The 11,258-nt window shown below is 42.4% G+C and overlaps 1 protein-coding gene across 3 annotated transcripts in view; it reads right to left on the bottom strand.

The window, feature by feature from the left end:
* Positions 1-613: 613 nt before the first annotated feature.
* Positions 614-11,258, bottom strand: part of fgfr3 (fibroblast growth factor receptor 3) — a 65,558-nt gene continuing 54,913 nt past the window's right edge. For 2 of the 3 annotated variants that reach the window (XM_054614461.1, XM_054614463.1), the window contains exons 9-17: positions 8,749-8,897; positions 8,292-8,413; positions 7,462-7,572; positions 7,186-7,376; positions 6,343-6,465; positions 5,725-5,795; positions 2,477-2,614; positions 1,567-1,672; positions 614-1,100 (exon numbers count right to left, since the gene is read on the bottom strand). In XM_054614461.1, coding sequence (XP_054470436.1) covers positions 936-1,100; positions 1,567-1,672; positions 2,477-2,614; positions 5,725-5,795; positions 6,343-6,465; positions 7,186-7,376; positions 7,462-7,572; positions 8,292-8,413; positions 8,749-8,897 — 1,176 coding nt within the window. In that variant the 3' untranslated portion in view covers positions 614-935. The remainder of the gene's footprint in view (positions 1,101-1,566; positions 1,673-2,476; positions 2,615-5,724; positions 5,796-6,342; positions 6,466-7,185; positions 7,377-7,461; positions 7,573-8,291; positions 8,414-8,748; positions 8,898-11,258) is intronic. The other variant, XM_054614462.1, reaches the window with a different exon arrangement.

Raw genomic sequence — 11,258 nt, 5'->3', positions numbered from 1 at the left:
TTCCATCCTAAAACAATACTTTAAAAAAATGTAGTTTTTTGTCTTTTAAGTACATGGCTGTGAACAGCAATATGATACATATTTGCATTTATATATTTACAATAAATCATTTTTCTAGATACAATAAAAAAAACACTCCGAACCTTGTTGTACTAATTACTGAATGGCCCTGAAACTTCGCCTCGCACTTGATGAGGAATTTGTTCCATGATTATCAAAAATATGTTTTTTTTTCGGGATGCTAAAACGTGCCGATGGCGTACAAACGGATTTGTATGCTCACGTAATCCGTTGAGCGTCTTCTGTGAAAGAAAAAGTTACTGAGTGTCTTCGGAAGAATGAGTCCCATCATCGAGTTGATTCTGGCTTTGCTGGTATCTTGTCAACGGATCCTCTGTTAGATCGCACACTTTTATCTCACGATCTACGGGCTCCGTGCAGACGAGAGGATTAAACATCTGAGGTCCTCGCCTACTGGATCGCCAACCACGTACTGACCAATGCCCTTCATTCTTTCTCCTCTTTTTTTACAGTCTCAGGACGTTTTTTTTATCCCAGTAGGCACGGAATGGTTTCCCCCCAAAGATTGTCCGTAACAAAAAGACTGGCCCGTGTACAAAAATATAATTTCATTTCTGAAAAGAAGAACACAAACATGGTTCAACGGCAAAAAAAATAATCCTTCAATGTTTCAAGAGTCTCTTGGGGAAGAGGAGGAGGAGGAGGAGGAGGAGGAAGAAAACTCAGTCAAAGAGGATTTCGACGAAGAGTTTAAGACGAATCGAAGAGCTGAAGCACTGTGGAAGTATTGCATGCTGAGTTTTCATTTCCATATCTTTGAGGAGTCACTGAGAGGTGTTTTATAATCACAAACTGTGAGGGGGGAGGTTAAAGTCCAAACCTCCCCCCCTCCACCACCCCCGTCAGCTCAGGTTTTATGTCCTAATCACCCCGTTACTGGGAGGCGGTTTGGGAAGACAGGGCTCCTCGGGCAGAGGGTCGTGGGCGAACACCGAGTCGTCCCCTGAGGAGCAGGTGCTGTTGGAGTCCTGACAGGTGGGCGAGTACTGCTCGAAGGGCACCGCCAGGTCCAGGTACTCCTGTCAGAGGAGGGGGGGGTCAAAGGTTAGACTCCGGTGTCACAGTCAAATCCCTTCTGCGGTAAACGAGTGAAGAATTATAAAGTTTAAATGTGTTATCACTTTTTTTTGTGTGTTTGTGATTTCAACAGAAGATGTTTAAAAGAGACGTTATGATTGGATTTTTTCTTTCTTACATAATTTGCACATTTCTTTGACATTGCAAATATTGTTCTATATGTTGAAGGTGAAGGTTATCAATAGATATGTCCATTATCTATATTGTCACATTGGATTTTAACTTGTAAAAAATACAAAAAAACATAAAACGCAAGTGTTTAGCGGACACTTTTTAATGTGCTTTAACTTGTATAAATGTGCTTTCTAGTTAGCTGAGTGAAAAGTTACAGTGGTCCAAGGTGAAACTGAAGGTAGAGTTTTTAGTTTCTATGTTGTGAGTGAGCAGCAGCTGTGCGGGGAGACTTACATCGGTGGAGGTCATTGATAAAACCCGGTCGTGGTCTTCTACCAGCTGTCTGAAGGTCGGCCTTTGTGACGGCACGGCGTGCCAGCACTCCCTCATGATCATGTACCTGAAAACGCCCACATCAAGGTTTAGTTTCTCTGCATCTCATCCATTAAAATTAAAAATAAATCCCCAACAAGTACTCTCAGATCTTAGATGGACTGTTTCCAGCGGTTCGTACTGGTCTACTTGATCTGCAGCTGGATGTTGATGCTCTGTAATTAAAGTTTAACTAAAGTAAGGGGCTCATAGTTTTTGGTTTTTACCAGATTTCTGAGTTTCCAGCTGCAAGAAGACAGCGTTCACCCCAGCTGACAGTAATGGAGGACATCTTACGACAACCACAGAAATGAGCAGAAAACCCTAATAAGTTGCTGACCTTGTATGATGAGGATCAATGGATCTCTCGAAAGTAATTGAAAAGTGCAATGAATATCTTAACAAAAGCCTTTTAAAATCTTGTATTGAAATATGTTATTGAACCTTTTAAATCAGATTTCCACCCCTTGTTATGGTTCAAAACAAACGTGGATACAATTAACCCTTAAACACTTTGGTCATTTCATATTCAAGTTGTTACTAGTGAATTGAGTGCAACTGAATATGAGTACAAAATGCATAAAACAAGATTATATGAAGACCCTTAATATTTTGGGGATGGACGGATGGATCAAACAAACACAGGACTTTCACCCAGGAGACCCACCTTGTTCATGAAACAATGTCGACAAATTATTCATTTTTTTAACGCAACAACCGTAGTCATTTTAACCCCAACCACGATATTTTCCAAAATCTTTTCAAGTAGTTTTGTTGCGGAGTAAGAAAAAAGTATATTAAATAAGTAACAATAATTCAGAGAGACACCTACAGTTCATGGGTGCAGTTGGCAGGTTTGTCCATCCGATGTCCCTCCTTCAGCAGCTTAAAGAGCTCCTCTACTGGGATTCCTGGATACGGCGAGCCTCCCAGTGTGAAGATCTCCCACAACAACACCCCATAAGACCACCTGGATACAAACACACACACACAATGAATACAGATTAGAGGTCAAGCACCACTCATGTCCTGAAGCAGTCAAGAGGTTTGTGTTCCCCGCGATAAAACGATGAATCCGGTTGGGAAAATATTGACCTTCAATCACGTTTACTGCACTCAATGTCAGAATCAATTTGACGTTCTTATCGTCCGGGACAGTCAGTCAATATTTGTAAAAATCAACAACTTGTCCCTCAAGCCAGACAAGGAGACAAATTCCTACCGAAGAAATACAATAAATCTTTTAAAATGTGTCACAAGTGTATCGATTCTTTTTGTGTGGGGCTATTTTCAGCGGCAAATTGTTACATATTTGGTGTTCTAGTGAGTATTTGTGGCAGCAGGATGGAGTGTGTGTTCATGGTGATGAAGGAACACGTCACCCAGTGCATCAGTGTGGCTCACTGATGTGTTTTTAATAGTCATTGGACAACAATAGACCTCTACGGTACAGAGGAAATAGACATATCAGGCTTACACAAATAAAAGCAGCTCAAAGTACATCAGCAGAATATGAATTTTTTGTATCTTGCTACAGTTTAATAAAAACATCACTGTCAGAATCTTTTGAATTTGCAGCCGGTATGAGCTGCAGCCGAATGTGAGAAAAAAATGAAAACATGTCTCTTTGTTTTTAATCTTCTGAGTCTCCAGTGTGAAACCTTTTAATAAAGCACCACTCAAAAACACCAAAAATATCTTGTGATCCGGTGTTGAGTACCTTGATTTGGTCGTGCTAGTTTTAAAGGATTAAGGCACCAAAATGTAAGAGTTGTTTTGGAGACTCTGTTTAAATAGCAAACGGAAAATATGAGAACAGATAAACTTATAATAAAATCCAGCAGCTGCCTACTGCAGAAACTCTCTTTTCTTTGTGTGTCTGAGGCAGAAGCTCCAGTGAACTCGGGCATTGTTCCTACATAGTTAAGGTAATCAGATAATGGCGGTTTATTAACCCAGTGTACTATTGTTCGTCCAGTGACTCAGAGTCAGAATCCCTCCTATTGTTGCGGGCGCTCAGCGGGCTTAATCTAATTATCCACTCTCCGGTCCGGAGGGTGAAAAAAAATAAATGTGAACAACATTGGTTTGTTGAAGGCCGACACAATGCTGATGTCTGTTGCACGGCAATTTCCCCTCAGGATAAACAAAGTTTTATCTCAAAGAATCTTTTATTTATTTATTATCCTTAACTTTGACAGGTTTCTTGCCAAAAACAATCCAAAAATCTTCCCTCTGCACGCTCTAAGATCAAAGTTGGACACAAAGATTCTTTCACCGTTTCACTTTCTTAATACTTTAGACATAACTGGATTATTTGGCCATTTAAATCACCAGAATACACAGTTTTCTCAATCATCTTAGTAAAAAATGAATTACATCAGGATTAGTATTGGGGAGTTACTTTTACATTATTACTTCTCCCAGTAAAGAGTGGCGCGAGAGTCATTATTTTGCACTTATTAATCCAAGTAACACTGCATAACCAGAATGCGTTTTGTGCCAAATAAGCTCATGTTACGGTGAACTTTTTACACTTCCCGAGGAACTTGCCCAACACTGATACCGTTATATATTGACCTTGCAATGTAAAATTACATATGCTGTTATTGATTTGTGGTAAGGTTTTCTAACCTACTATATATTATCTCTGTGAATATTTTCATGCCAGGAGGTTTTGTCTCATGCTGCATATTTTTTTTACAAACCAGCAAATCCACTTTCACTGCTTTTAACGGGTCAGTGTGTGGCCCTGAAGGTGCAGCGAGGTTTGTTCTCTGCAGCTTTTATAGACTGACACCTCTGAAGCGGTTCAACATGAACTCCGTAATATTGGCAGGAAGGAAAAAAACGACTTTGAATTGAAAGATATATCAGCACTAAAATAACCCTGGTGTCTGGTTTCAAAAAAGCATTAAAAGACGTGCTGCTTCTTCGTGCAAAAAATATGTGAGAAGACAAAAATGGCTCCTTAAGTGTTCTCACAGCCAGTTCTGCCTTTAGAGCTGTAAATGTTTGGAAAGCTGCGTGAGCCAGTTGTGCCGTGAGAGCTGCTGCACTCAGAAGATTCCCTCATATTTGGTTCTTTTCCTGCTGTTTGATCGTGAGTGTACGTCAGGTTTGATTTAACGTGCTGTAATTGTCTCCCGTCTGTTTCACCGTTTCAGTAAAAAAACATCAAAGGTCAGAAGTCAGAGTCCCCCGAGGTGTGTGAGAGTAAACTGTCTGCAGAGCGACTACTGTATAACGGGAGGAGGAGGAGGAGGAGGAGGAGGAGGAGGAGTTTTGGCGGGAGGATGGACTCTGTAATCCAGACCTGCTGAAATAACAGAGCGGGGCCGATTCTCCTCTCGGCTTGTTCCCAGTAGAGTGTAATCACACGGCGGGCCCGTGTTGACAAGGGCCCGTGTTTGGCTTGGACGGCCGTGCTGGGGACACAGCGTCTGCCTGTGGGTGGGGGTAGGGGGGGGGTTAAAAGGAGCAGTTTAGCGAGGGGGGTTAAACTACCGCAACACAGATTGACTTGTGTGACCTCCTATTCTGAACTTTGCTTTTTCTTCTCCTGAACGCAGCCAACACAGGAGCAATCAGAGGGTCGTAAAAGGTGAGTTTGTCTGCAGCGCCCTTAGAGTTTTGAAAAAAAAAAACACCTTGTGATGAATCCACTGACCCTCTTATCGCCTTCTGCTCTGTGGCGAATTGGATTTACGCTAACAAAACGCGATTAATCCACTGACCCTCTTATCTCCTATTCTTGGATTTGCGCTGACAAAACAGCAAGTTGTGGAAGCTCTGGTGTGTTTCCGTCTCTCTCTGATGTCGCGTTGGGAGATTAAAGAACAAACGGGGCGATGGAATGTGGAGCCACTGATACACAAGAAGCTCAGGATTACCCAGTGAGCTCGGGGTGAAATATTTGGAAAGGGAACGCTATGATTCCATATTCACACGCACAGACTCGGCCGTTTGACGCTAACACGCTCAGTCACGACATTTCAACACTGCGGATTCCTGCCGGGTGTGCGGCGGCTCCACATGAGCGGGCGGTTGGCATGTGACAGTTGGTTTGTGCAAACTCACACGTCGCTCTGGTGCGTGTAGACCCGGTCGAACAGAGCCTCCGGAGCCATCCATTTCACGGGCAGACGACCCTGCAACAACAGAGAGGCACAGTAGAACCGCTTTGGTCAGCAGAACCATTCTGTACTGAGCAGAAAAACATGGACCCAAAAACACACACAGTCTCGTCCCGCCAAGACTGTAATCACACCTTGGACTTTGGCTTGCCTGTCTCATCATCTCCCCTCCAAACTCAACAAATATGGCTCGAAAGGTTTTAGTAATGCCTCAAAAATGTAGTTAAGATTCACAAATGTTGTTAATATCACAATGTCTGCTGTCTGTCCTGGTCTTTCATGCAGTTTTCTAAACTTTTTAGACTGTTCCAGCTTTGTAAACAGAATTTCTCTTCCTGCTTGGACATCAAATCCATATGACAAATGTTTGTTTCTTTTCCTGTCACTATAAAATAAAGTATTCTAACACACAATTAGATCTTCCAGCCCTCAAGAATCTTTGCTGTAGAATATTGAACGCTGGGCGAAGTGGCCCTGCTCTCACAATACCTTCTCTTTATAAAAGTTAAGGCCTAAATTGATTAGCCAATACTCTCTTTCTGACAAACGGGCTGAGACTCACGTTGGTTGTCTTCTTGTAGTAGTCTATATTGTGCACATCTCTGGCAAGACCGAAGTCGGCGATCTTCATAATGTTGTCCTCTGTCACAAGGACGTTTCTGGCTGCTAAGTCTCTGTGGATACACTGAGGGAAGAAGAACAAAGGCATCAAGCACACATCGACACAACAAATTGCACACACACACACACACACACACATTCTCTTGCAAAGATGCACTGAATGCTGACAACTTTCATTTACCATTGTCAAACTTTGTCATTGTCAAAAACATTGTCAATAAACTCCAAAACTCACTTGCAAATGTTTGGCTTCCAAAATATTAATACTGACAGCAATGCACATTTGTTATCGTTTCAACACTTTGTCAATAAAGGTTTGAATAGATTCAGACAGTTAGAGGACAAGGATCCTATTTACCCAGAGCAGCGTCTGGCAGTCTGCCGTTTAGCGTTAAAGCAATAGCTTGAAGAAATATGAAAATATGTTTACCACATCTAACTGACTAAACTTTTGTATTTTCATATTTTAAGTTTAGAAAGATGAGAGCTGGCCAATCCATCCTTATGGAGGAACATCCTCCTTGTCTTTTGTTTTTTTCCTTGTAATAAAAATAAAGTGAAAGTTGAAGCTGTGAGGACAGTTCCTCCAAAACATGCATTCATCCACACACACACACACACACACACACACACACACACACACACACACACACACACACACACACACACACACACACACACACACACACACACACACACACACACACACACAGACAGAATCTGAGCTCAATGTCACAGCATTTGCACACATCAGCATCAGCGACGCGGCATCATGGCGGCTGACCTTCTGCGAGGCGAGGTACTCCATGCCTCGGGCGACCTGGTAGGCGCAGGACACCAGGTCTTTGAAGGTGAGCTGCTCGTCTGGGATTTTACAGGTGTCGAAGGAGTAGTCCATGCCCGGTGGCCGCCGCGCCCGCAGGTACTCCCTCAGGTTTCCTTTGGAGGCGTACTCCACCAGGACGTACAGAGGACCTGCATTACAGAGAACAGGGTCACTTCCAGCCCACAGGCTAAACATTGAGTTCATCATCTCCTCCGTGATGCACTGAGGCCTCACCGTCCTGCGTGCACGCTCCCAGCAGGTTGATAATATTTTTGTGTTTTCCAATCATCTTCATCATCTCCATCTCTGACACCAGGTCGGACAAATCTTTATCCGTGGCGTCGTCTGAGACAAACAAAAGAAAGTGTTATTGTCGCGAGGATTTAGTGACGAAGGAGAAGAATGCAGGAGAGAGAGAGAGAGAGAGAGAAGACTTTGTGAGACATGAGACCAGACAATTCAAATTATTATGTGTACAGGGAATGTGTTTGAAAAACAGAGAGAGGAAGACACAATTCTGCTGATTTCACTAGCCATGTTTTCATTAAATTGTAAAGCGAAATTCAAGCGAACTTTTGAAATGTCACAAAAAAAAGAAATTGATGTGCTTTCCATCAACCGGTTTGAAGCAAATAAACTTGACAACAGTATAGTTTGGTCAGAAGTTGGCGCTATAGGCTACAAAGGGCTGTAATCCGCTATTAAACACAGTAGAAGAAGAAAAAGAGGTTGTGTACCGGAAACAAAACAAGTTGTCTGGACCATCTAACCACGTAAAATAGATAAATGGAGAGAGGTCGTCAAGAATTTGTTTTATTTGGGCAACTTTTAATGGTCTTTTCACATCAGCTAGTCATGTTTTATGTTGTCCCAAGACGAAGATAATACAAATCATGAAATAAATCACGTCCCAATTTAATCTGCAAAGGTGATTTTCATGATTTTCCGTACAGCTTTCCTAATATGATGCTTCAGAAATTGGCTTTAAAACACGTGAATGGAATCACTGCTACTGTCAAGGCTGGGTATTCATTCGTCAAGTGCCGGCCACAACAATCGCTCACCTTTCAGCATTTTCACGGCAACGTCGAGCGGCTTGTTGGGTTTCTCCTTGTCAATGCCGATGGCCTCGGCCATCACCACCTGACCGAAGCAGCCCTCGCCCAGAGGTTTACCCAGAGTCAGCCTGAAACAGAAGGAAGAAAACCTCAGAGCTGGGACTTATTGCTGCAAGCAGTGTGGATGGGTGTTTTTTTTTCCTCTCTACTGTGTTGAATGAGACTGATGTGATTGCCAAATACAATAAACATGGAGGGGAAAGTGTCATTGTGACCTTGGTGTATTGATGGCTCATGTTTTCACAGCACGTAACGTTACAAGGACAAGAGCACAGTATCTGTCAACTCTGAAATATGCTTGGCAGCGTGAAAAAAGAAAAGCCACAGCGCACCATGTTTTCTCTCTGACAGGCGTTTAGACAACAGTGATGAATGGAGATCCGTAAAAAGTAGTTTTTCTCACCGTGTTCGAGGAAATTCCCATTTGGGGTCGGAGGGCAGCTCCAGCTCGGAGACGTTGGCCAGCATCGGCCCATCGCTGGACGACAGGCGGGCGATCCGGACCAATGGGGTGTTGGAGTTCATGGAGGAGTTAGAATCCAAGGACACCTGCTTGGGTGCAAAATTAAAACTGTTATAGACTCTGAAGGAGGACGAGGTGATGTGTGAGTAAACAAGCAGACAGGAGGAAAGAAAGGAAACTGACTTTTGACCCAACACAGAATATTTAATAAATTCGGTATATCAAGTTGTTCAGGTATATTGAAATATGTATTGCAATTATCTTTCTCAGAGTTAAAAAAAACCCTCCCAAATAAAACTAAATTCATCTCATCTGACCTCCTGATACATGTTTTCTTGTCTTAGTCTATTAATTTTAAATGTCAAGGCCAGAAACCAAGAAATTGAAAAAGTAAATGTAATTAAAAGTGCTGCAAATATTTTAAGCTCTGGTTTGTAGAGAAGGGTGTGTTGGATATAAATATTTCCCAGTTAACCTCTGTTTGAACTTCTTGGTGTAAAAACAACATTTAAAGGCTGCATAAAGGAGTGAATAACTTCATGATGGAATGTTTTTTTGGCAGCGGCAGACTCAGGACCAATGTCAGAGCTCTTTCAGCGGCTCCGAGTTTTTCTGAAAAAAAAGCAGCGAGACGTCTGACGGAGGCCGTGACTTTTACAAACAGCCGGCCTGTGGCAGTGCACAGGAGGAAGCAGGCGCTAACAAAGACGAATGAAGGAGGGAGCAGAGGTGGGCGAGCGCGTGGCGAGGTGGGACCGACGTCTCTATCCATCAGCGAGCTCCGTCTCCAGAGTCTCGGTTCCTGCCTGCAGAGCCCCGTCGGCTCGACTTCCTAGCACCATTTATCTGGCTGCTGCGGGGGAGCTGATGGCTCCGGCCCCGGCTTTATGATGGATCTGTTTGTGTCTGCCAGTTCGGGCCCCTTCAGGTGGGGTCCTCAAACAAACATGTCCACTTACCAGACTTCTCTCCTAAATTTCTCGAACGCAGGAAAATGAGAAAAAAAATGCTGTGAAGCTTAAAAAAAACAAAAAAAAACAGCCCCCGACCACAATTTCAGAGGCATGAAAAGTAATATCTGATAGAACATGCCAGGGGGTTTATGGGAGATTTACTCAGAGTTATGAAAAAGAAAGGAGAGAACCTGGAGATTAGCTTTACAAAAACCAAGCAAAGATTACAGAAAAATGCAATAAGATCTTTCCCTGTACTACCTTATAAGAGCATGAATATGAAGGTAGCATAATAGAACCAGATTTAGGAGCTACAATTAGGTTTCTACCTAATATATCCTGACAAGGCTGCTTTTATGTAACAAGGACTAATTAGAGAAGTACAATATTTTACAACCTTTCCAGATAATTTCAAGGTTTGTTTCCGTGTTTGTTTTCCAAGAACAGACTTTAAAGTAATATTATTCTCTTCTAAAAATGCATCATTTGGCATTTTGAGGAGCATAACCCTTCAATCATAAGGATTGACAGCTGGAGCTCTCACAGAGAAAACCACACAGCGGCCGGGAGTCCAGCAGCGCTTAACTCATCTGCATTTCACACACATTTACAGGATCTTTGCATTTGCAGAGCCATTCGCAAATATTGAAGAAATTCTGGGTCACCACTATTGCAAGAAACCAAAAGAATGAGAGCCACACTGCACTGCCTGAACATTACATAAGACAGAGAATCAATAAGAAAAGAAATAGAAGTTATTTTGATGAGAGTAACGGGGAGTGAACAGAGGAGAAGATGAGGGTGAAGGTCTATAAATTTGTATGGGGAGGGAAAACCTGCAAAAAGAACTCTTGCCAGGTTGTAGAAATCCTTTTTCCCTTCTTGGACATGTCTGATTCTTTTTCCTGTTTTGACTCTAAAATGTCCTGGTTGAGCCTCTGATAGATGTTGACTTAAATTTTTGTTCCTACCCATGCAGAGAGAGTACAACTATCATGAACAATCTTGCAATAAAGCTTCATTCCTACCACTTAATCTACAAGTTAAATAGATTTTTTATCTGATAAACATACCTTTAAGATACAAAATCAAGCCTATAAATGATAATCCACCAGAATCCTTAGATCTGGATCTACATCGTATCATAACCCACTCTTACTTCTCATGAAATGTTTGCTTTCAGAGTTTCATATTCAGCCGACACATATAAGAGTGGTAGGAATATTCTCATCTAATGCTGGCAAGAAAGCAAATAAGTGTCGGACTATTCCTTTAATCATTGTTTTCAGTTTATTGCCTATTTTGGTCTCAAGAAGGACTCGTTTCTTGTCCTGGTTTGTATTCAGTTTGATCTCGGTCTTGGATTTGACCCGGACCTTGACCGCCGACGTTTGTCTTGAACGCGGCGCCCCGAGAGACAATGACGTGAAGAGCTGTGCAGACTGCAGTCTGCAGCGATGCAGCTGCTCCACTTTATGTTTCTCTCCAAACAGTTGA

Source organism: Anoplopoma fimbria, chromosome 15 (genome assembly GCF_027596085.1).
Source record: "Anoplopoma fimbria isolate UVic2021 breed Golden Eagle Sablefish chromosome 15, Afim_UVic_2022, whole genome shotgun sequence".
NCBI lineage: Eukaryota > Metazoa > Chordata > Actinopteri > Perciformes > Anoplopomatidae > Anoplopoma > Anoplopoma fimbria.
This window is presented reverse-complemented; position numbering and strand designations above follow the sequence as displayed.